Source organism: Globicephala melas, chromosome 1 (genome assembly GCF_963455315.2).
Source record: "Globicephala melas chromosome 1, mGloMel1.2, whole genome shotgun sequence".
In the NCBI taxonomy this organism is placed as follows: Eukaryota; Metazoa; Chordata; class Mammalia; order Artiodactyla; family Delphinidae; genus Globicephala; species Globicephala melas.
The window spans coordinates 90,567,525-90,593,910 of NC_083314.1; the positions used below are offsets into that span (position 1 = coordinate 90,567,525).

A 26,386-nucleotide genomic window follows, 5' to 3' on the forward strand; every position below is an offset into this window, starting at 1 on the left:
TGCTACATTCTAGCAAAGAAATGAAAGGTTTCACAGTCATTGCTAATCAAGATTACATGGAATTGATGAAATCATTAAAAGTGCAAGGAAGAGTTCTGGTTGCCAGGCAAGGCAGCACAGCTATTGTGTATCCATATGGAAACAGGGTATAAATAAAAATCAATAGTAAGATACCTCATTTTAGTCAACAGCTTAAACCTTTTCCGCTTGTCTCCCTCTTCATTCAAGCAACTGAACTATATACAATGGAAACAGATCTGGTTTATAGTTACTGAGGACACCTGGTTTTCAATTCAAACTGTTGTACAGATACTGAGTAGCCAGAAAAGGAGAGTGCAAATTTTCAATAATTGCCTAGAGAGGCCCAAGCCTCTCTCATTAAAAATCTGGGGGAAGGGTTTGAGATTCCTAGACCAGGTAACTATTAAACCCCTCTGGACTTTTAAGATTATGATTCTGTTTTCTCAAAGGGAAAAAAAGATTTATAATCTCAAGGGTGACACAACCACAACCAAAAAAATCTACCAAGAGGGAAAATGAACATAGCACTCCTGTGTTTTGTTTTGTTTTGTTTTGTTTTCCTTTGCGGTACGCGGGCCTCTCACTGTTGTGGCCTCTCCCGTTGCAGAGCATAGGCTCCGGATGCGCAGGCTCAGCAGCCATGGCTCACGGGCCTAGCCGTTCCACGGCATGTGGGATCCTCCCGGACCGGGGCACGAACCCGTGTCCCCTGCATCGGCAGGCGGACTCTCAACCACTGCACCACCAGGGAGGCCCAGCACTCCTGTGTTTTAAGTTAAACAGTTTTATACAAAATAGAAAGGTCACAGGACACATAATGATGATGTAGCTGACTGAATTTCCTCATTTATTAAAGAACAGAAATAAATTTTGCTTAAAAATTTTAAAAACGACATTAAAACTTAGTTTATCTTTCCACTGAATAAAACTGAGAAGAAGACTGGCTTTCAGATCATATATTTATTTAAAAAAATAAAATGGATCGACAAAGTTACCACATTATTATGCATGCTAACAGGATTTCCCAAGCCCATGAGATACCATTTCTTGATCAATAAAAAAAATGACTTCCTCAATAATGTAAAGATAGGAAACCTTTCAATCCAAATTCAAGATCTTTATCACTAGGTTCCACCTCACAAGATATATCTGTGCCACAAGCTGAGCTCCTCAATAAAGAAAGCTTGAGAAGATACTAAACAAGGACGTCACTAAAAGATGATGATTTGTTAAAATTATAAAGCAACCATCTTTTGGCCTGCAAATATTCTACATTAGAAATCTCCACCACTGGGGATCTGCTCCCCATGACAATTTTACTATGAATCCAGGATAATTACAAACACATGGCATTTTTTTCTTGCATGCTTTCTTGGGCCAACCCTGTTTGACAACATGTACAATTTACGGGATGGAACTTGAAACTCCCATTCTCACACAGGGATAGTTAAGGAGTGTTACCAATAACAAAGAATAAAAGTTATATATAACGTTGGTTACTATAAATTATATTTGTTCTTAACCACCCCATTCTCCTTAATATGTTCAGATCCTTTCGGGCAGAAAACATGAGTTTCCTATAACATCAATTACATCATTAATGATGATTAGAATGAGCTGTAGAGACCTTGATTCTGAAGACATGTATGTGCAGGTGAGACGCAATCTGATTGCAAACACTGACACAGTAGCGAATCAAATCAAAGAAAGAGAAGACCTAAAAAAAAAAAAAGATACTATTAGATTCTCAGGAATCTGCTTAGGCCATCCCTAAGATTCCTGAAAGCCAAGAGGAGAGGCTTCTTTCTTCTCTTATTTTGAAATTTACCTTCAATTCCATAAAATTTAATAACTCAATTTCCTCAAAGATTCTTCCTTTACACCAAGGAGCAACAAACTTAGTGAATATTTTAGGCTTTGTGAACCATACTCTCTTTGTCACAACTGCTCAACTCTGCCACTGTAGCATGAAAGCAGCCACAGACAATACATAAATGAATGGCCATGACTGTGTTCCAATAAAACTATTTACAAAAACTGGCCATTGGCCCACAAGCTGTAGTCTGCCAACTCCTGCTTTACAGTTAGAAATATGGAATTTATGAGCCAGGATGTAGGCAGGACTAATAAGAATAATACAAAAAATGACTCAAAGATGAAGCCATGAAGAACTCCCACGAAGTCCCATAAATGTGGTTTTCTAGTATTCTAAATCATTACAATTATACGATCTGTCTCTCAGGACTGGCCCACTGAAACAGAAAACAAGTACCCTTCAAATCATGAAATAGAACACAGTACAAAACTTACCAGGGCTATCCAAAGTACAATATATTCATCAATAAAGCTGTTAAAATATTGGTCCAGAAACAAAAGTGCTGGACCTATGAATGCTGTGTCATGCAAATGCATTTCACTTTTAGTCATGTGTGCCACCTATGAATAAAGAGAATCGGTGATGTAGGCAGGCATTTCCATATTAAAGCAATTGTGAGCTACACAGTAAATCAGTATTGTGATCAAATATCAAGTTTCAAGAATTCTTTAGCAATATCTGTTGAACTTTCAAAACTAAAACAACAACAAAAAGTGGGTGTGAGAGCTATACACCGAAGGTATATACCATGCCAACTAAGTCCCCCTAAATATGCTTTTCACAAGGAGCCTTGAGTGTACAGAATGAGAATGAAGAATGAGAATGAAGAATGTGGATAGAAAGAAGAGTTGTAGAGGTTTAAGGAGCTTCTGGTAATCTCAAATTGTAGCTTCATGTAAGAGTAAAAATGGCTCCCATATTGACATCAAGAGATTTTGATTAGAGGACAGCAAACTCTAGAACTGCTTAGGAAATTATGAAATGAAAACTATGGCCATAAAACCAAAATAAGATGAAAGTTAAAAAGAAAACAGACAAAAACTCTGGTGCTTACCACAAGCTTATTGGTGATTTTGGCAGATACAAAACCAAATGTCAATATATAAAGACAGGGATGCTTTTCAAAAAGCTGAACTGCTGATTTCTTGTAGATCATTGCAGCTAATGTAATTACTGATCCAATATGGAGAAAAGGAGAAAGGACACTTGTTCCCTGTACAGAGTAAAGAGAAGTGAGGAGTTAGTGGTATTCTATACCGATTTGCTTGATGGAAGACAGATCAACTTGAACTTCTAAGAACCGCACGGTGTCTGAGAGCCAGCAGCTTTTATAACTGAATACCAGAACAGCTAAGGAAAAGCAGCAGCATGGATTAGTTAGGCACAAACTGAGGATTTTACCTAAGAGGGCAGACATTTTACAAAGCAGATCGCACTTAAAAAAAAAATATATATATATATATATGTGTATAAAAGTGTGTGTCTGCATGCACAAAAAATATGCAAATAAAAGCATATAAATGTATACATGTGTAAATAAAACTGAGAAGTTTCAGGGGTTTTTTTAAGACTAAGTGGAAACTCTCAATTAACAATGATTTTAATTAATTCAAATAACAATTCAAATGAAAAACAAAGTGACTGCAAAACTAAGTCCTAGCACAATCACTGGAAATCTTAAGAAATACTTACTGCTATCGTTGATCCATTTTTTCCAACACCACCTGTGAAGATTACACGGAAGTAATTTGTACAGGAAAATATGGTCCCTGCTACAGTACAAAGCGCAGGAAAAATTTTCATTTGAATATTCAGCACTGGAATCTTTAATGGGTAGAGAGAGAAAACAATTAATATATATATAAATCAAAATAAGAAAACAAATCAAACATTTGATTCATATTCTGATATATTCTCCATTCCTTCTAGTTTAGTAAATACTTAAATTGATGGAAGTTTCCCTAACCTTTCCATTATAAACAATATAAAGTCTCAAGAAATGAGAGACTACATAAAAATTAATCTGACTTCTGATACCAACTTAAAAAAAAATAACTGATCCAACTTTATTAGCTCCTGTCATAGCTAAATAAGGTTCACCTAATGCATCCCAGAAATCTCGCAATAATGAACCAGGCTATCTTCTGGCCTTTTAATAAAAGAAGTGTACTTTTCCTTTATCTTTGTGCATTTTTTGAACTCTACTGCTAAATCTGTAATTCGTTACTAATTGTTATGAGAGAAAGCATGGAGCATAAAGGACTAGAAATATTTGCAACTAGATTTAAAAAATCTGCAAACTAGAGAATTCCCAATTCCAAACTGTTAGAATACAGCCAGCTAGTAAAAGTAGAAAGCAACTAAGAAGGCATTCATATTCAAGGAGCTTCTGTAATCTCAAATTGTAGCTTCACATAAGAGTAAAAACAGCTCCCATGTTGATGTCAAGAGATTCTGATTGGAGCAGAGCAAACTCAGGGACAGGACGAAAAATATGTGAAGCACACCCAAGCAGGTACAGCTCTATAATTGTGAATCCGAAACTTTAACATGTTTACTTTTCAGAAGAAGTAAATAATAAATTTTTACAGTATATGAAAATATGAATTGATTTACCTAAAGTAAGGGGGGCTGAATGCTTTGAGATCATGTATCTAACCTTGTGAACACAATATACCTCATTTAAAATTAAATACACTTGTATAATACTAAATCCTAAAAATCATTTAAGATTTTCTTTCTTTCTGCACATCTCTTTTTAGCTTTTCTGAAGTCTCCAATTTTGTCCAATATGGACTGAAAAGAAAGGAATAGTAAAATGATAGATTCTATTAAGTAAAACAAATGACCCTAGGAATAAGATTCCAAAAGCCCACATTAGTTTAATAGGCAATGAGTTCTTACAATGAAGACATTTTAATCAGGGCTGTCTACACTTTTTAGGGATGCCATCTGCTTACACTTTTAAAATCAAATAAGAATGTGACACTTCTTATTTTTTGTATGTATAAAACCCTGGTAAAATTGATAGATATAAAATTTAATGTTTAGCTACTCTATTTCTTTAAAACTCTCAAGAACTCAGTTTATTTACACAACTCTACGACCTCTTGCAAAACTGCAGTCTAAAAAAACAGGGAAATCAACAATTCAAATTTCAAGTTGTACTGTGGCAGTGTTTAATTTTCTAAAATGAAATAGGTCAACTTAAAAATTAAGCCCAGAACTTCACGGAGCATCTTAAATTGTCTCCTTCCTTCTCTAACTGATCTCCAAACCCTACAGTCCAAACTCAGAGCTTGTTTTCAATAAAGGAGAAAATCAACACCATGGTTGCTTTGAACTCCAAGAGACTTTTTTGCTCCAGTTCAGAAAACTAAGGATATTACAATCTAAGTCTGATGCACCTGGCTGAAATTCAATATTCTGTCTAGTTTCCTTTTCCCTCCAAAGACAAAGGACCTGTCTGGCAAAGGAGGAAATACTACACTCACTTAGATTTCAAAAGAAGTGAAGCATTAATCCATTACAGGGGCATGCCTGTATTAAGGCCAGGGCACTAAACAAGTGCCAACTCTAGTGTAGCAGTAATCTGTGCCACAATTGAACTGCATTGCATCACAAATGTGTTTAAAATTTGGTGAAAATGCTTTAGGATCATGGAAATTTTTGCTCTCTGAAAGAACAAAGGATAAACAGCAACATTACGAAAGCCAGGCAAATTAGTAAATGGCTTGGACCACAAACCAAGTAAGCAAGCTATAGACGTAGGGGCAAAGAATCATAAACATTCTTAGGGCCCTCTTCACTTCTGTCATATATGATAGCTACATACACCAAAACATAAGCTCCTGAATGTAGGTTTATGTTTGAATTGATTTTTAGAACCCTGGATATTGTAGGTGCTCAGTATAAACTTATCAAATAGATTAAGATGTTCTCCCTTTCTCTCTCTACGTAGAATGTCTTTTTTTGAAATACTACCGTATTTCAAAATACGTGACACACCTTGCTGTCACGTTAAGAAGAAAAAAGGAAGTTAGCTACAACAAAATGAGGCAACATGAAGGGAAAGCGGAAGTCAGAGGAACCCCAAGTCTCACCAGGTGATCACTTAAAAATCAGCACTGATCAATCACTTTTAAAAAGTATTAAAATTACTGCCATTTTCACCTCACACTCAAGACCAAGGAGGGTGGACACATTGTCCTTCCCAATCTTTCTTTCTGTCCTCAGCCTCCTGGAACATATGCAGGGTGATCAAAGTGCATCCACTCTATAGAAACAGCCAGAAAGCTGTACTAAAAACACTTTTATCTCAGGCCTACCCAGAATGTCAATGGTCTTTGAGACTGGGAAGAATAAGAACTCCCTTGGGTCATGGTGTCTGCTCTACAGCTAGGGTAAAATCCTCTGGATTCATGCCATAAAATTATGTAGCCAAATAATATCAGTTTAATGTAGTTCATTTTTCAGAGATTAAAAAAAATCTTAAATTCTCAGGTGTACCAGATTAAATGGACACAGATTTTGGTTTAATCGTTTGGATTAATGCAGAGTATCAGTTACTAAGCTGTTAGACAAGTTTTCTTATGAGCATAATAAAATATTCTTACAGGCTTTGTAAATTTCAGCAGAAACAGAAAGTATCATTTTGAGATTAGATACTTCCTTCCAAAGAATGTGGGAATGCCTGTTTATAATGTCTGATTTAGTTAAGTATAAAGCCACTACTTAAGTCTTTTAGTTTAAGAATGAGATACAAATAAATTACACTATATAGCACGTCTTCAGTTCTACCTAATGAATTCTGAAACTTCACCTGTAGTAACACCCACCATTTGCCTTAACTGGATTCCAGAAGGTGTCTCCTGGTTTATTACACGTTTAATCTACTACTACTTTTTTTTTTTTTTAATTTTTATCTTTGGCTGCATTGGGTCTTTGTTGCTGCACATGGTCTTTCTCTAGTTGTGGCGAGTGGGGGCTACTTTGTTGTGGTGCGTGGGCTTCTCATTGCGGTGGCTTCTCTTGTTGTGGAGCATAAGCTCTAGGCACCCTGGCTTCAGTAGTTGCAGCACATGGGCCCTAGAACACGTGGGCTTCAGTAGTTGCAGCACACGGGCTCAGTAGTTGTGGCTTGCGGGCTCTAGAGCACAAGCTCAGTAGTTACGGCGCACGGGCTTAGTTGCTCTGTGGCATGTGGGATCTTCCCGGACCAGGGATCAAACCTGTGTCCCCTGCATTGGCAGGTGGATTCTTAACCACTGCGCCATCAGGGAAGTCCTCAGCTACTACTTTTAAAAGAATCAAACGTCAGTGAAAGTAACTGTGAGGGGATTTTATGGGTCCCTTCCAAAGTGATGACATTCTTTTTTTAAAGAGTTATATATATGATAGAAGATAGTTCCAAGACATCCCAAAAGGATATATTCTTTTAGGGAAGTAATACACAAAAAAAGTCTTGTTTTTTGCAATGTGTAAACCATATACTAACTTTTGTGCATGAAAATAATTTCTTTCCGTAAAAAAGGGCGGGGGAACCAAAACACAAACCATACACACACAAAAAACCCAACCAACCAAAACCAACAAAAACTAACTACAACCTTTGGTAAAAAAAACATCTCTTTGGGCTTCCCTGGTGGCGCAGTGGTTGAGAGTCCGCCTGCCGATGCAGGGGACACGGGTTCGTGCCCCGGTCCGGGAAGATCCCGCATGCCGCAGAGCGGCTGGGCCCGTGAGCCATGGCTGCTGAGCCTGCGCATCTGGAGCCTGTGCTCCGCAACGGGAGAGGCCACAACAGTGAGAGGCCCGCGTACCGCAAAAAAAAAAACAAAAAAACCCCCACAAAACTCTTTGAATTAAAAAAAAAGGCAAGAAATGGGTAATCAGTAAGCAGTAGATAGAAATCACTTACCTTTGCAAAACAGCTGATTTTCTAAAATCAGCTTTAAGAAGACATTTGCACTGTTTTTGTTTGTTTTTACTATAAAGTTGCTTTCTTAAATATGAGTAAAAGTTTTTTAATGAGGATTTGGAAGGCAATTTCCATTTCATGGCCTCAACCTCAAAAGAGATAAAAATTTCACAGCTAGGCCCTAAATATCTTCTCTCCATTTTGGCACACAAATAAATCAGAGCACTGCATGTAGTAGTCTTTCCTGAACTAACACAATGCAATTCAAAACAGCATATTCAGCAATGAGCCCATAGGGCCAAGGATAAAGAAAAAAAGAAATACAGTGGTTTGGAGTCAATTATGGGAATCTGTACTGAAATCTGCTCAAAGAACCCAGAGTATTTCTCTAAGCCTCCGAATATCACCAGAGAAGTCCAGTCCTTTCCTTTTATTTTAATGATGGTAACAGTAGAAACAACGATGCTAATAATGAGACAGTGGCCCGTGAATCTCTTTCCCTACTGCAACCTCCATTTCAGTCTTGGATCTGAGAGTTCCTCAGATTACTTTTTTAAAACATATAATAAAAAAGAATGATTATATTATCTTAATTGTCAATAAAGATAGGATAAAATATTTGATCCTTTTAAAAGAAAAAAAATTACATGTTATGTACATGTATAGATTGTGTATATAAATTCTAATAAAGAAAGGTGACAAGTTTACCTGAAGCAAATTTACTACCAGGCACCACCTAAAAATTATGGATATGTGTATAGCCTGCGTGAATACATAACTGCACTGAAAACAATGCTTTCTGTACCTCCATGCTGATACAGATAATTAGGGATATATACCTGATGCTGACTTGATTTTGGATGATTAAGCCAGAAATCCCATTTTTTTTGTTACTGATATGCTGAAACATTAAAGGTAATTTATATGTGTGTAAGATATGCAAAATAATTTTGGAGGGGGAGAGATCTTGGTATAAAACACAAAGCCTATGAAAATAATAATATAGTGAAGAAATTTAAAAAAAATTAAGTGGGAGGTAGGCTTTAGGCTTTATTACCTAGTTTCAGGAAAAGAAAATCTTTTCTTTCCTTCTTCTACAGCCAGATTGTTTAAAACTATTAACTATTTAATAGTTTTACAGCTATTTATAACTGCTAACTATTTAACCTACACAAGAGCAAAAGTAATAACATTCTAGTGAAATCCAAGATCTATAGATATAGATCTATATGTATACAGTGTGTATGTATCTATAGACCTCAGATGTCACTAGAGACAGTATTGACTTTTGAGACTAATGTGTAAAAAAAGATGTGATTTTGAATGATATTATGCACATGAATGAACAGTTTCAGAATTTTCCTGGTTGACTATGGATTTTCTTTATTCCTTCATCTTCGCCCTCCTCACAACACTATCCTCCCAACAAAAGGCATTAAACAATTTCTGGTAATAGATACTTAGGGAAGCATGTTAATTACACTTCCTTAAGTATCTAATTTACCATCATAAAGTGAGTTAGGTAAGGGAAAAATCTTGCTCAGTAAATTTCCCTTATACTTTAAAATTAATCTGATTTTTATGAACTGTGTTTGTTTAGGAGTAGCAAACATGCCAACTGTAAGAGCAGCAACAACTTCTATTGAGGGCTCATTATTTGATAGGCACTGGTCTGAGTGCTTTACACATACTCATTTAATACACAAAATAACCTTATAAGACAGGTACTATTATTGTCTTCATTTTACAGAGAAGAAAACTAAGCCACAAGAGTTGAATAACAGATCAAGTTCATACAGTAGGCAGTGGAGCCAGGATCAAACTCAGGCAGTCTGGTTCCTGAGACTGTGTTCTTGGCCCCCGTATTATATATATTATATTCGCTCTTTCAGAAGTTTGTGGAAAAGAACTTGTGTTTGTAGGGGTGACTGTATTTCAAGTCAAGTTGAAAATCAAGGTCCTGGGTTGTGAAAACAATCCTAAGGCACTGATTTCAATAAGCACTTACTCTGTTCTTGGGCCAGAGTTAATTTACTACCAAGATTTGTTACTCAGCTTTAAGCATATAACGGAGAAATTAGTAGACTCATGTAGCTCAGAAAGAGAATAAAATATTTAGTTTAATCTTGTCATTGGTTAACTTGATACACTACCTGCTGTTTCCTCAGCTGTAAAATAGGATAACAAATAATAATTCTGATAGCCTTCAAAAATAACCCTGAAATGGACCTACTGTACAACATAACCCCAGGTAGTAAAATTCACTATGCCCTAAAGAGAAGTTTGTGTCCTATCATTGCTGTGACTTTTTGTTTTCAGAAAGAATAAAATAATTTTACATATCATCCTTTAACTGGATTATACTATATTAGAAAAACACGAGCAAAAGACAACATGCATTATATGGGATACACAATGTGCAGAGTTACCATAGATTGCCAAAAAGGTGGTCCTCCAATCACTGCCAGCAAATGCATGATTATTATGAAGATTTGCACTTCAGTCACATCAATTCTGATTAGGTACAAAAAATCCAAAAAAGCAGAATTACTCAAAACAATTTCAGGTTAATTACTTGCAAGCTTAGCAGCATTCCTCTATCATGCACAATAGAAAAAAATCTCAAATATTGAGGAAAGGGGAGAAGGAGGTGTCAAAAATTTGTTATGAGCAAAATCAAATAAAATCCAGAGCGTTTTAATTTCATTTGATGAATTTCACAGAGCAATAAAAACCCCTCCTTTCTAAAGAAAATTTCTGACTCATTGAAGTTGGGCTGAAACTACAGCTTAACCTTTCTCACCAAAAAAAAAAAAAAAAAAAAAAAAAAAAAAGAAAAGAAAAGAAAAAAGTGTGTGTGTATTAAATTTTGAATGTCAAGCAGAGGATTGCATTGTACTGCTATATAATATGAGATCTTCAAATAAGTGCTTTGTAGTATCAAATGGAAGAAATGGCGAGCTATTACTAAAGTAACATAAATCTCTGATACCTTGGCAAAACTTACTGCCCTTTAGATATATTCATTTAATGCCTTCCATGATGTGGGTGTGAAAAAAAAAATTCACCCAATTCTCAATCAAATTCTTATGCTTATTAGGTCAACTACTCTAAGACGTCTAGAAGGAAGATACTGAAAGCAGCCAAGAATTAGCTTTGAGGTTGCTGAAAATGATCTTATAGTCAAGAAGAGACAAACCTGGTACAAAAACAGGGCAGTAGAAATTAGAAGCCTGAAAGTCTGAAAAAAGAATATGGGCATATTCTGAAGACTGAGGAGCAAAGCAAAAACTGGTGTTCCTTTCCCTCTGTAAACTAGCACTTTTTATAATCTTGAGATTGTCATTCTCAGATTACTGGATCCAAATGCCTTTTAATTTTTTTACTGATTTACGCTACAGATATGCTTGCACAAAATGTCTGTACAAGGTTATTTATTACAGCATTATTAATAGTTGCAAAACTTTAAAAATATCTCTCAATGAGGGAGTAGTTATAGAAATTATGGTACTTCCATACAGTGAACTATTGGGTAGCTTTTAAAAAAAGAGTGGGGTAGCTCTCTAGTGGTGACATGGAAAAATATCAAAGTTATATTGGGTGAAGAAAAATGCTGCAGAATGTGTATATGAACTTTTTGCATAAAAAAAGAAGAAAAATAATATTACATTTTAATTTTTGCTGATAATTACATAACAAATTTCTGGAAAGATACATTACAAACTAAGAACAGTGGGTACCTATTGGAGAGGACAGTGTGGGAACTGGACAGCTGGAGATGAGGATGAGAAGGAGACTATTCACTGCACACCTTTTTTATAATGTTAGTTTTTAAACAAAGTGAATAATTTATCTATTAAGAAGGTAAACTTAAAAAAAAATTCAGCCTAAGAAAACTGATAGCAACAACAGCAAGGGGGTTCAAATCCCAGAGCAGAATAGAGCCCCCATTTCTAAAATTGATACTTCAAGCAGACAATCTATCATGTGAGCTTAAGACATGTAAGTTTTATGCTCATAATAAATAACCAGATTGAGACCAATCTCTCACAACTAAAAAAAATTATCTTTGATTGCTCAAGAATGTTTTTTAAATAGAAGCATATTAAGCTGCAAACATATAGTGATGTAGTTATCTTGATATACACATTTATTGAAAAAAAAATGGACTGAATTAGGCTCAAAAGAATCTGTAGAGCTGACCTGGTGAGTGATGTTGCCAATAAGGGGAATTACACTCAGTAGCAGACTCAGGAGACTAAGCAGGTGTCAAAGATGATCGACTCTGTCTTGGGTGGAGGAGGGTAGACATCTTACAACATTTTGCTGGATATGTGAAGTAGCCTTTTGGGAGGGGAAGGGCCAGAAGTATAGAATTACAAAATAAAAATGGAGGGAACCTCATGCAATTAATCTTTGTACCTTGGATGAATGTAAGTAAAAGAGATTAGGAAACATGAAAGATCTTTACAAAGCCCAAACTGGGATTCCTGGGAAATTTTTATGGATTAGCCTGTTTGGAAATTTTGGAAGACAGAATTCTGTAAACCGTTCAGATATTATCACTGAATTTAGATCAACAATGCCTTAATGTTAGGAGGGAGAGTCAGGGAAAACTTACTTACCAGTTGGTAGTTAGTTAAGAACATTTTTTCCTGTGTGATTATCTGATTTAGCGGAATACTCTGTACTCCAGGATAAAGCCCTCCTGCTCTGAATCATGAGAATTGCCTATCACCACTTCTAGATGTGTGGCTCTAATCTTGACTGTCAATGAAAAAACGCGCAGTGCGAGGCCATCCCGAAAGAGAGAAACTAAGCAAGCTAAGTGGGACAGGTGGCAGAAATGATTAACAGTGAACAAGAGTTAATGATTCTGTTTAGAAGAGAAGTGGTTACCTGACAGTCCATTTTTCCACCCTTCCACTAAGAAGTCTCTCAATATGGGTTGAATTTACTGTAACACATATTAGGAGGGGGCTCATTTTATGCTTTTTGGCTATGCAGGAAAGACATAATTATCTAGAGAATATTATATAAGGCAGGAATTTGGCATTTCTGTAGTCACTTGTTATTTCCAAAATAATAACATGGGTGATAATATTTCCAAGTGTTGGAACTATTTCTCTAAAACAAAAACAAACAAAAAAAACAACAAGGGACAAGGGCTATGTGGTAGAAAACCACCTAAAACACCAGAGTGACTTTTTAAAACAGACATGGGAAAACAAATCTTTTAACTATAGCATTAGATTTTCACAGCCTAAAAGTTTCAGAGGGGGGAAATTAGACGATAATAAACATAATTTTCTATAACCATGAAAGTATTTAAATATCTTGACTTGTATTGCTTAAATAATTTCTTATTTCTACTTTATTTTAGTATAGGTTTTGTCAAAGGACAAAAAGAACTTTCCCAACTGCTGTGGATAATCCATGAGTACTCTGGTCAGAACACACTTAAATTACTACAACAAGCCAGCAACAAACAACCCATTCTAATGGTTGTCACAGAAGAAAGGTGGAGAAAAGCAAACCAGTTGTGGAGATTGAGCTCTCCCATCTTTCTGACAGGGGAGCTGTAAGTGTGGCAGTCCACAGTGAAAATAACCTTCAACACTCATAACAAATCCCTTGGGCCCATCACTCCTTACAACATCCTAATGGTCAACTAAATAAGAGGTAAAGATATCAAGGCGTCCTAAATAAATATGAGTAATTTTAACTTCAACTTGTTTAACTAAAAAGAAATAGAAGCTTTCTAGTTGGAGTGCGGATCCTAGGGAGGCTTCATCACCAGAGAAAGACAGCTTAAAAAGTTCCCTGATCAGGACAGCTATTTCATGAGAAGTACAGCTTTTAAAAGTGATTAAGGGGTGCAACAACTCCAAACCATCTAAGTTAGCTAACTATAAAGAAAATTTCTATTTTGAATGTCTCATTTTTATTTCTTAGTGTTCAGAGAGATTCCTAACAAATGCATTTGGTTTGAATTCCAACAAGACTCAGCATTAACTGAGGAATGTGAAGGGATTTAACTGACATTCTGTGAGCGTTGATAAGCATGTTAATCGTCATTTCCTAGCATTTTCAATATCAGAAATAAGACAATTTAATCTAGTTTTCATCTACATATGGCATATGCATTTCAAAGATATACTTGCAGTTAATTTGGAAACATAATTTTTTAAATTAAACTATACTTGCAGTTAATTTGGAAACATAATTTTTTAAATTAAACTATACATAATAAATATAATTTCGTTGTAACTGGGTTGGCTACCAGCTTGGTTTTAATAGAGAATACGCACTAGGGCTAGATTTGCAATGTCATTGAAATTCTGATTTGTACAATTTGACTTGTTAGCTACTATTTTAAAAGAAGCATTTTGCTTAGAAAGTCATTGAAGGGGGCTGGAGTCCTAGTCAAGGATTAGATTGCTGTTAACTACAGATTTGCAATTATTTGTAAATGGATCTGATGTTCTAGGGAACTTATACATAAGCAGAATATGGTACTCATTATATATTTTACCAGGGTGGGTGAAGTACTAGTAGACCGGAATGAAGATTGACCTAGAAATTCAACATACTGCCTTCCAATATTTTACTTTCTACCCTTCATAAGGGGCAAACTGCGCATGACAAGCTTAATGTTACTAACATTAACTATACAGCTGAGTGACAACTACGAGTATTTTAAAGTCAAGTGTTATATATAGAGAAAGTCTAAGCATCTATTTTTGAGATAAGCTGAATTATTTAAAACAGTATTATCTACCACATGAGTGACTATACAGATCTTTAGACTATCTGAGAAGACTAAAATAAAACAACAACCCACCCAGTGACTTTGAATAAGAGAAAAACAGGCAAAAGCTAGAATAGAACAAGTCCTCTAAGAGGAACTAAAGTTTAGGTCTCAAATTTAAGGGGGCAGCCTATCCTTATCACCTTTGGCAACAGAAAAATTAGAAGACAGTCCTCTCACCTCATTTAGTAGTAATCTCAGAGTTAAATAAAGGGATCATGGACATATTCTTCCTCTCAAAATAGCACAATCAATTTTGAAAGAAATCTGGAAATTATTAGGAATTACTAACACAGGTCTTAAAATGTAACAATAATGATAATAAACACTATGACAAGCACTGTAGTCAGCACACAACATGTTTTACTCTTTTAATCTTTACAACTATCCTAGGAGGTAGGAAATATTACCACCATTTTATAGATGAGGAAATCTGGTCAGATAGGGTAAGTGACTTTTCAAAGGTTACAGAAATGATAAGTGGCAGAGCCTTGAAAGGAATTAGTGTTGTTCCTACACTGTGCTAAAACTCTTCTAATTTTTAGTCTGCTAATCAGCTGGGACAAACATTTGTCATACGTTTTTAACTTGTTATCACTAAGATGTCTGTATGTTTCAGGATGAAGGTTCTTGCATTCTAACACAGTTTTCCCTAAAATGGCAGAATACCACAGGCAATAGCTAACACAGGAAGTTTAGATGCTAATAAATTAAAATAATTTGGAGACAAATTACAAAGAACAACTCTTTCTGAAGCTTATATTTTCCTCTGACTTTGTAAAGAAAAAAGAAAGTACATCTGACAATTTCATTTCAATGACCAAATCAGTTAAAGCAACACACATTAAAAGCAAAGGAAAATCTCTGCAAGTTAGCAACTGATAAAAGTGAAGACAATATATCTGAAGAAAAAATGTATTTCCAAAACATTTTTCAAGATGTTAAAATGCTTTAGTTCTAGAAACATTTTAATAGGAAGGGTTCTATAAACAGAGGGTACTTTGTTATCATAGACAGACAAGGTGAAGGTAAATAATAGTATCCTATTAATTTCTTTAAGAACATTGGTGGAAAAAAACCTTTTGTAAGTTTAATTAATATTAATAAATGAGCTATCAAAAATTATAAATCTAGACAACTGCAGTGAGCATAAAGCTTCAGGTCTTTGGAGAAAGTACCAGAAACAGGTTAAGTGTAAAGGAGTGCTAAAGAATGACACATCCTGAGCTATGCATATTATTCTGCTCTAGGTGGGAATCCCACAAATAATTATGCCAATACATTGTAAATTCAATTGAAAATGGCTTTAGTTTTGCTCCTAAAACATGCCTATAGTACTTTTTAGTATACTCCATATTCCAAGTTTATTTGAAAACATGATGTAGGATATCCCTCACTATTGATTTGTCCCCAAAGCCATCATTACTACCACTGAATAACTGGATTTATAATGCAACAAGATACCTTTCAGAAAGAACTGCTATCAGAGACTCACTATTTCTATCATATTATTGAAGCATGTTTGGGTATGGGGATTCAATGCACAAAACCTAATGCTGCCTTGTATTGATAGAATGATCTGTAATATGAACAGTTCCCCAATACTCCCTAAACTGCAAAATTTTTTAAAAAATCTATTTTTCTTGTAAATAAACCTTATCATACTAAAGTGTGAAGGATTCTGGAAAATTCCACTGGGAAACCATTTCTTAATAAATCTTTTTAAACTTTCAAAAGTCATAAGGCCAAAATTACAATTCTAATATGAAAGAAAAAAGATATTATTACTTCCTCTCTTAGCATTAATTAAGGAAATAGGTATTTACCAAAACAAAACAGAAAAAGGAGGGTATTCAAAGAATAACTACAGTAACATGAAAAGCTAAGAATACTTAGTTTTTAAAGCACAACTAAGAGAGGAAAACAGTAAACAAAACAAATAGAAGTGAGAATAGCTTCTAACATTAAATTTTTTATTTTTTTAAAACCAAGATCATTTAATAGAAGCAGAAAAACTAGTACCAGGTTTCTTAAAGAATATTAAGAGAATAAACAGAATTTTTCCTACATTACTATAAAGAGTCCTCTCAACTAACCTATCTAAAGAAAACTCTGCTTGCTTTATTTTGTTAAAAATGTAAATACCAAAAAGTTCTGTTTAATGGTGGAAAGGTATTTGTTTCAAAAATATTTCAGAGCAAAAATGTTACCAGGTACAGTAGGTAAATGGGAGAGAGAATTGTTTTTAGCATCAAATCACCAGAAATATTATATTTCAAAAAATTTTGTTTAATAGGGTGGATTTTTATTGCCCTATATCTTAAAATTATTTGTTTTCTAATAACCTGTTTGTCTGTGAAATACCACAAGAAAACTTGAATTTCTGTTTTTAAATTACTCTGTGCATGACAAAGGTGCTGTCTTTATTGAGTTCACGCCATTGTTCACTGGACAGCATGAATATTCTAGCAGTTACCGTGAAGTTCCAGAACCAAGGACCCAGGGTTCCTGTGAGAAGCTGGCATATTATAATTATGATCTGGGACTCTGTAACATCGAATCTATGCATAAGGAAACAAACATTTCAAAATAACTTTACTCAGAGCTTTTGCTAAAGAGCCCTACTAAAACAAGGTAGCAAAAATAGATTTAAAATGTAGCATTCTCCTTATAAAGACATCTAAAGATTCAATGAAACAATTTATACAGTACAATTACTATCCTTATGCATACAGGTATACTTCTTACCCAAATCAAAACAGTATAAAAGTTTAAAATTTAAAACTGTAATACACCGAATAAATGACTCATAAATAGGCAGCTGGAAACACTGGAACTAAAAATGCAGTCAATTCTTAATTACCTAGGAATGGTGAATACTACTCGCTAAATAATCACACTGTCTGTGACATAGGTCCCCTCACTGCCAGAACCTATCCAGACTTCCCTGTGGATAGAAATGCTTCCCAGAAGCCCCAGTGGACAGTCATCTATCTATGTGCTTGAAAAACCGCTAATCATCTTATACCCTTCACTTCTCCACACCTCATCCTGCTCCTACCTCTGCTATTTCAGTAAAATTACCACATGGATGTGGAAGGGGCAAGAGGGAAAGTGAAAGTATGACTTCTTTTGATATGGCCACAGCAAAAATCAAATTGGCCATTTCCTTATCCTGTTTCCTGTTTCTAGTCTAAGAATCTTATCATTTTTCCTTTCTCTTCCCTTAATTCCCCATCAGCATTATAACTCTCTACTATATTGGATTAGTTTATTAGTCGTAAAAATAGCTAAAACATCCAATTCAATGGTGACAGAAATAGAGTAGCAGTATAGAACAGGCTTCAAATAAAAACTACATAATCAAAATTAAGAACTGAGGAATGCTAATGAGATAGAAAGAGGTCCATGATTTTACCTGATGATCTGAGAGTTCAAACTACAATCTAGGTTTTACATTAATACAAATGCTGTAGTTGTTTTAGGATATTATCTATAATAATTTGATAAAATTTAAATGGGCAGAGTCCAAATGAATGAATCATTGCTGAGGAAAAAAAACCAAAACAGGTAAACTAGGAACTAAAAGGAAAATCTCTGGTATTTAATAATTCATGCGATAAATCTTAAACATTTAAAGATAGGCAGATCCTATACAGCAATTTAGTAGGAAGCTTCCTAATTCTTTTATTTTTTATTGAAGTATAGTTGATTTACAATGTTGTGTTAGTTTCTGGTGTGTAGCAAAGTGATTCAGTTAATAAAATATAATATGTATATATAAAATAACATAATATGTATATATAGTATGTATATGTTATATAACATACTTTATAAATAGATAAGTTATATAACATATATTCTTTTTCATATTATTTTCCATTATGGTTTATTATAGGATATTGAATATAGTTTCCTGTGCTATACAGTAGGACCTTATTGTTTATCTATTTTATATATAGGAAATTTCCTAATTCTTAATCCACAGAAAGTGGATTACGTATTGGGTTGGCCAAAATGTTCATTTGGGGTCTTCTATAACATCTTACGGAAAAACTCGAACAAACTTTTTGGCCAACCCAATATAACAGACAACAGTTTTTAATTACTTGGAAGTAGGAGGTCTTTGAATACTTATTCTTTAGAGGTTATTTGGATATGAAGATGAACTGGATTTGTCACACTACTAGTAAATACACAGCCTATTAACTTTTTTCAATTGACTACAGAAAAGAAAAAGCCAGAAGTTATTTACTTACATAGGAATAAATGTTGGTGGCAGGCTTTTTAGCTAATGTAAATGTGAAACCCTAGATGCATGAATTGAAAAGTGTCATAAAGTGAAGATACTCTGCCTGCTATAACTATAAATAATAAGCACAGTAGAAATAATATCTATAAAAGTAATAGACTCTCAGAAGGAACCTTAGATATCATGTAATCCAAAACTCTTACGTTACAAATTGGGAAATGAGGCCCACAAAAGTCATGGGCCTTGCCCAAACTGATATACAGATAATTTGGAGATAACACTTGAGGCAAGACACACCGGCCTGAGTTCAATCTATTATAATTCCTTTCTTTTATTCTCTCCCAAAAAGATAACAAGAGTATTTTTTTTCTGAAACGATAACTTAAGAGTTTTACCTTTCACAGTGTGTAAGATTTTTTAAGACCTATGTTTTACAGAAATATAGTCTTATTGTAGATTGTTTAGGGTTTCTAAGCATTTAATTTATAAAAATGATTCTATACATACATCTACAAGTTATATATTTAAAAGTATCTGGATATAGAGGGTTTAGGTCTTAAGAAATGTGAACTCTTCCATTTAATATAATCCATAAACATTAAAAGAATATTTTACAAACGCTTACAAATGAGCTTCAACTCGTAATTCTTCTCTCCTTCCACTAACCCAATCCTTCTATGCAGTTCTAGCCTCTAAGCCCATATCCCTCCCTCAGTTTTTCACATCCAGGCTAGTAAGAATCCTAAAGGTCTAAGCTGTGTCTGGAAGGTCCCCATGAGCAGTACCCATCTCCATCAGCTCTCTACTTACTCAGTCCAGAAGCACTGTCAGGACAGAGGTCTGTCTAGCTGTGACAGGTACTGATATTCTCTGTGCAAGGCAGCTTTTAGCAAATCAGATTTTAGTAATCAGAACAAAGATATAGCTCATACTTTCAGGGAAGAAGTATCCAAATCACATTGGTTTTTTCACAATACTTGACTGTGAATGAAAATTATTTAGTTATGGATAAATTATTATGCCAATTTTTGTGCAAGCACACTTAAAAACTAAAAATAGGGACACTAGGAGACTAAGAAAAACAAACAAAATTTCTTCTTTGGTAAATATACTATTTTATAAGGTTATTAAACATATAACAACCTGGATTTATTGTATATATATTAAGAAACCTCATGATTTTTTTGTCACTCGTGTATAAATATCAAAATAAAACAATTAAAATAAAAATGTTTTAAAATAAAATTCCCAAGATGGCTAAGGCTGCTTTCCCCTAAGGAGGAACAAAACGCAAGTGATTTTTAAAAATTTCTTTTCTCAAATTATATTTGAGAATTGACCTTTCCTAATTAAATAAATAAAATTTGGACTTTCTCTTCCACACGTATAAACTTTACTTCGATATTTAAGCTACTATACATCTGCCTATTATATCTGCTCTTAAAAAAAAATATGTGAAATCTGGGGCTTCCCTGGTGGCGCAGTGGTTGAGAGTCCGCCTGCCGATGCAGGGGCCGCGGGTTCGTGCCCCGGCCCGGGAAGATCCCACATGCCGCAGAGCGGCTGGGCCTGAGCCATGGCCGCTGAGCCTGCGCGTCCGGAGCCTGTGCTCCGCAACGGGAGAGGCCACAACAGTGAGAGGCCCGCGTACCGCAAAAAAAAAAAAAAAAAAAAAAAAAAAAGTGAAATCTAAAATGGCATTTTTAAAACTACTTTAGAAATATCTATATTATTCCATATGCTTCCATTACATTGGTATTCTGATAAATATTTCCTTAAATGTAAAGCACTTGCAGTATATTTCTATGAAGGTTGTAGCTTGCTTTTAATTTTAAAAATAACTAAATTCGGTGTTGCTTTAATGTGGATGCAAGATTTCAGAAAACTGTATACAGTTTTCCCAAATCAAAACCAATCCCTTAGGGAATTCCTTGGAGGTCCAGTGGTTAAGACTCCATGCTTTCACTGCCAAGGGCGCATGTTCGATCCCTTGTCGGGGGAACTAAGATTCCACAAGCTGCGGCCAATTTAAATAAATAAATAAAGTCGATTAAAAAAAATCCTTTACAATACAAATATTTAATTTAAACTGAGAAATTAAGTCCAGCTGGTCTCGATATTTCTAGATATTTTTCCACACCATTATAAGGAAGCACTACAGTTTCAGAGGGAGAGTGTGCTCCTAATCTAGTCCCAACTGCCTGATACTCTACTCCTTTGGGTCCTGCATTTTTAGCAGTCTAAGCTCGATAAATCACCCCCCTTTCTTCAGGTGTCTTCAATCTCTTTTCTAAGTCAGTTTCTTCTGTATGTTCAAAATTTTCCCATTAAAAATACAAACCCCTTCTTCCTTTGAGCCCATGTTTGCTCCTCTGATACCTTGCTCCTTCCCATCCCAGCTACACGTTTTATAAGTAACCTGTATTAACTGTGTGCTTATTTATTTTGTTCACTTCTGTTCCCTACAGTCTGGCCTCATTTTGAGTCTTGGCAGCACTTAGCATTGTTCTCTTTTGAAATTCATCCCTCTACTGGCTTTTCATTCTGGTATGCCTCCTCCTACTCTGGCTGTTCAATAATTTTCATGGGCTTCTTTCTAGGCTTGCTCTCTCTGTTTTCTGCTATTCTCATTCTATTTGGATGTCTAAAATCCCTCACATACGTGTTCTAGATAAAACTATTCCTTTGAATAGGTTCCTCTCCCTGCAGGGCCTTTCTCCACCTTCCATCCAACCACCCAAGGAGGGGAACTGGGAGTCATTCCAGTCTCTGCTCTCTCATTCATTCTCCATAACCAAATACAGACTATGTCCTACAGTTTCTACCTCTTAAGTCTCTCTCCAACCTATCCCTTTCTCTTCGATAGCACTGTCATTGTGCTAGTTCAGATTTCATTTGTTCCTCACATTTAATTATGCTGATGGCTCCTAAGGGATCTTCTTACTTCTGTCACAGCTCACTCTAATTCACCCTCCAAATTGTTGCTAGACTGGTATTTCCAAAAGGTACTTTTGTCATTTCCCTGCTTTAGGTCCTGCAAAGGTTCTCAATAGATTCAGGATAAAAAGCCCTCAGCAGGACATAGAAGGCCCTCAATTTTCTGGATCTTCTCCAGCCTTATCTCCTGCCACACTCCTATAAGCATCTTATGATTTAACAATATAGAACTGCTTTCAGTTCTTCAAGTATATATTTCATCAAAGGAATACACTGCAAGGGAAATTTTAAGACCGGCAAAAAGAAAGTTGTGATAGCAAATCACTGCTAAAAACACTGTCTATTTAACTCTTCCCTTGCTTCCACAGTTCATTTTCTTTCCTTCCTTCAGTTCCTACACCATGTAGCTGGTGCTGCTTTACTTGAAAGGGAAAGAAAATAAGTTAGGGCTAGATAAGCTTCCAAAATAAGGGTTTGAAAGTTAACTGTGAGATAATAACCAATGAAACATAAACTATGTGAAAAACAGATACTACAAATTCTGCTATTTTTGAAAACAGTAACATCACAAACAATTAAAACTGAATTAGGACAAACCAAGTGATCCTAGAAGTCTATCATAATCTGTGGTTTTTACCTAAAGCAGAAAAAAACTATGAAAACATTACTGAGATAATGTAAAGGCTATGAAAATATTGAGGAAAAACATCTGCATATAATATTTTCGATTACTGCTCTTTTCTAATATCAGATATCTTCAATATTTTCTGAGCATAGATCATTTTATAAACTGCTGATGAATGCACAGGCATACAGTTTTCAACTGGACACTCATGTCCACTATTGTCACTTGAGATGGGCCTTAAACATGTTCTCTAAATCCTTTTATCTTTAAACTCTTCCAAGACATGTCTTTTAGTTAACATCCGAAGTATTAATAATTATTCATTTACTGTCATAAGAACATCTTAAATTCTATTTAAATAAGGTTAGCAAAAATCACCTGAAGTGAACTTGTAGGGAACAGCTAAAAATTTCTATGCATTCTGGCTTTTTCAAGGCCTAGAAAACTAAGTTTATCAGTGATCTAAAATTTTAAAATTCATTAATTATTTGCCTTAATGAGAAATTAGGTTAAGATATTCTCCTATCATTTGACATCAAGATTTTTATTTTGATATTCCATGAAGTTTTCAGAGTCTTTTCTCAAGTTATCTTTTAATCCTACACCGTGAAAAAAATAAAAGACTAACTTAAGCAGTGTAAATAGGATCTGTGATACTTAACTAAACACCAGTTGGTGAATTCCATCCTTAACATTGTTCCAAGACTGGTTTACTCATTAATATTTACGGAAAAGTACTAATCACCACGTAGGAACTATTCACTTCGGAGTTTGAAGAATGTTTCTATTTCATTTTTTAAATTGTTAGCCATTTTGTTGGCAGTAGTAATCTATATGGTGTGCTCATATCCACTAAATTATTAAGAGCTTAGATATTTATAGATTCATAAATAAAACGATGTGAAAAGAATAAAATCTAATTAAGCTATGATATTTGGAGATAAGAGTTGCTCTTTGCTTTCATAAACTATCTTTTCTTTCCTGAAAATACATTTTCATGTGTCAAAGTAAAACATAGTGTTAAGGTGAATAACAGTGGGGAGAAAGAAAAATGAATTTGTCTGAGGGAAATACAGTGGATATGAGTGAAGGGCCTACTGTTTTTCATGTTACTTTAAAAATATTGGTTGGGAGGTTCTAATATTTCCTTTTAAAAAGTGTGACAGAAGGACACATGATTGAGACCGTTACATAGTAGCTAAATAACGAGAGTTTTAAACGTCTTTTATTTACTGAACTAGTGATTTAATCAAGTCCTAATACTCAAATACCTATAAGCAACATTCTACATATTTGAAAGAGAAAACAAAATCACCATTAAGTGTTACTTACATTCCAAATCGCAATGTTCCAGAAACATATGTTTGCCAATGTGCACAATAGAACATGAATGTCCCAGCAAAACAACAAAAAAACATCCAGTCAGGGTTTGTCCCCAGTTGCACTGCAATACAAGTTCCAAGAACCACGAAAACTGAAAAAGAAAGATCATAATGAAAACTGAAAAATCTGAATAACAAACATTAACTGAGCTGGAAATGATTTTACATGAGGCAAAAAGAAAACATGCTGTGAACGTACAATCTTCTCTCAGTTATCTATGCAAACAGGAAAGTAGGATATCATCTTTTACATTATCATTTACCCTGTAATTTCGATCTCTTCTTTCACTACACCACTTAGTGGAACCAAACTTCTTGAAAGCAACTAAAATACTTTAGCATTTTTTGGAGTACAGGCATATCTCATTTTATTACACTTTGCAGATACTATGCTTCCAGATACTGTCCTTTTTTTTTTTTTTTTTTAACCAGGTAAAGGTTTATGGCAACCCTGCATTGAGCAAGTCTATCAGTGCCTTTTTTTTTCCAACAGCATTTGTTCACTTAGTTATCTCTGTGTCACATTTCGGTAATTCTTAAAATATTTCAAACTTTTTTCATTATTATTATATTTGTCATGATGATTTCTGATCAGTGATCTTTGATGTTACTACTGCAAAAAGATTACAACTTGCTGAAGGCTCAGATGATAGCATTCTTTTAGCAATAAAGTATTTTTTAATTAAGGTATGTACATTGTTTTTTCAGACATAATGCTACTGGCACAGTTAATAGACTAAAGTGTAGTGTAAAAATATCATTTATATACATTGGAAACCAAAAAAATTTGTGTGTCTCGCTTTATTGCAATATTTATTGCAGTGGTCTGGAACCGAACTCACAATATCTCTGAGGTATGTCTGTATTCCCCCAACTCTATAATACCAGTTAGCAGTGAAAAATTACAAGGCAGAAGGTCAAAAAGAAAGAAAAACAAAAGGCCTAGATAATTCACAAAGGGACCTACTAGCTTTAGATAGATAGTTGTCTTTTCTTATTTAGCAGATTTCATTATGGGTAATATACATGAAAAAAAAAGGACTTCCTATAAAAGTCTGGAACTCAAACTACTAATGCAAAAATGACTATCACTTAAAAAACAGGACACCTATCATTCTGCTGCCAACTAATTAAATTATAATAGCCTTTCAAGATGCCCAACTAGCCTTTATAAGAGCTTAGCTGTTCCTTCCCCTCTACTAAGCAAGCTGCTGTCAGGATACACTGAAACAATGATTTTAACATACACCTACGTATGTGAATCTGAGTTCACAAGGTAAAACCATCAAGGGTTTTTGTTTGCTTCTTTTAAAATATTTTAAATGCTATGACAAATGACAAGAAACCAACTGAGCTGCTAAATAAAAAATAAGTGTGTGTGTGTCGGGGGTGGGTGGGAAGTCAGGGTGAGGGGATTTCTTCAAAGGAAGACTAGTTAGAAACTGTCACTTAATTTCTAAATTTCTTTTTGCCCTCTAAAAAACTACCGAAATATTATTTTTTAAATGGTACAAATAAAGACATAACACATATAATCTAATTATAGTAACTTATCTATTGCTAGCACCTTAGTGTATTTTTTTCTAGTCTTTTCATCCAAGCCCATTATCACGGTTATACTCCAAGTCTACAACGTAATTTTACATGTCTACATAACGTCCATTTAAATATAAAGACTACAAATTCCTAGTCTCGCATTATTGAACTCTCATCTATAATTTATGAGATTTTTCCATGATAACAATTATGCCCTTAGAATTTCAAAACAACAGGTGTCAAAACAATGATATATAGGGTTAAAAATAACTTAAGTAGAAATTAATTTCTAAATTTCCCAATACCACCAAATAATGAACAAATATTAACCAGATTTATATTTTTGAAAATATTAAAACTTGTAATACAAAAAACCACTTACTCTGATAACTATTATAACACCAGGAACCTCTTATTTATCTTATTATCACTGTTTATCATATTCCTTTTAACTCTGCTAATCATTAATATTAAAAAATCAACAATACCTGTTGATAGTGAATCACACCCATGATCAAAAAGTTCTCCCAAAGGAGAACTGCTATTGGTTCTTCTTGCCTGTTTCCCATCTATAGCATCCAAAGACTGGTAAATGAAAAGGCCACATGCACAAGCAATATATGCCCACAGAGGTGCCTGTGAAATAAAATAAGAAAAGCAAGAGTAATAAGACATATTAATTACTGTATCTGGCTAATATATTTTTACTTGCAGATATTTTATCTTCATTTTTCAGAGACGTTGGAGGCTATGGGAGAGAAGATCCAGGTGCTACATAATGAAAAACTTCTGTAAACAATCAGAATTATAAGAGAATTAAAATTCCTTGCTTTGTAGGAGTACTCAAACAGATGCTGGATAACTACTTCACAGGGATAATACAGAAATCCCATGAGAGATTAGGCTAGGTAACTTCTATAAGATCTCTCCTAACATTTAGATTCTACGAATCAATTAATGAATAACCCAGTACAGTTTTTCCCAAATTGTATCTTTCAAGACGCTTATAGGTATTACACGAAAATA

At 34.6% G+C, this 26,386-nt stretch overlaps 1 protein-coding gene across 3 annotated transcripts in view; it reads right to left on the minus strand.

Moving 5' to 3' along the window:
- Positions 1 to 854: 854 nt before the first annotated feature.
- The window catches only part of CEPT1 (choline/ethanolamine phosphotransferase 1), a 36,082-nt gene continuing 10,550 nt past the window's right edge, over positions 855 to 26,386 (minus strand). For all 3 annotated transcript variants that reach the window (XM_030869003.2, XM_030869002.2, XM_030869004.2), the window contains exons 3-9: positions 25,849 to 25,996; positions 23,775 to 23,916; positions 10,247 to 10,331; positions 3,590 to 3,721; positions 2,952 to 3,110; positions 2,332 to 2,457; positions 855 to 1,738 (exon numbers count right to left, since the gene is read on the minus strand). In XM_030869003.2, coding sequence (XP_030724863.1) covers positions 1,619 to 1,738; positions 2,332 to 2,457; positions 2,952 to 3,110; positions 3,590 to 3,721; positions 10,247 to 10,331; positions 23,775 to 23,916; positions 25,849 to 25,996 — 912 coding nt within the window. In that variant the 3' untranslated portion in view covers positions 855 to 1,618. The remainder of the gene's footprint in view (positions 1,739 to 2,331; positions 2,458 to 2,951; positions 3,111 to 3,589; positions 3,722 to 10,246; positions 10,332 to 23,774; positions 23,917 to 25,848; positions 25,997 to 26,386) is intronic.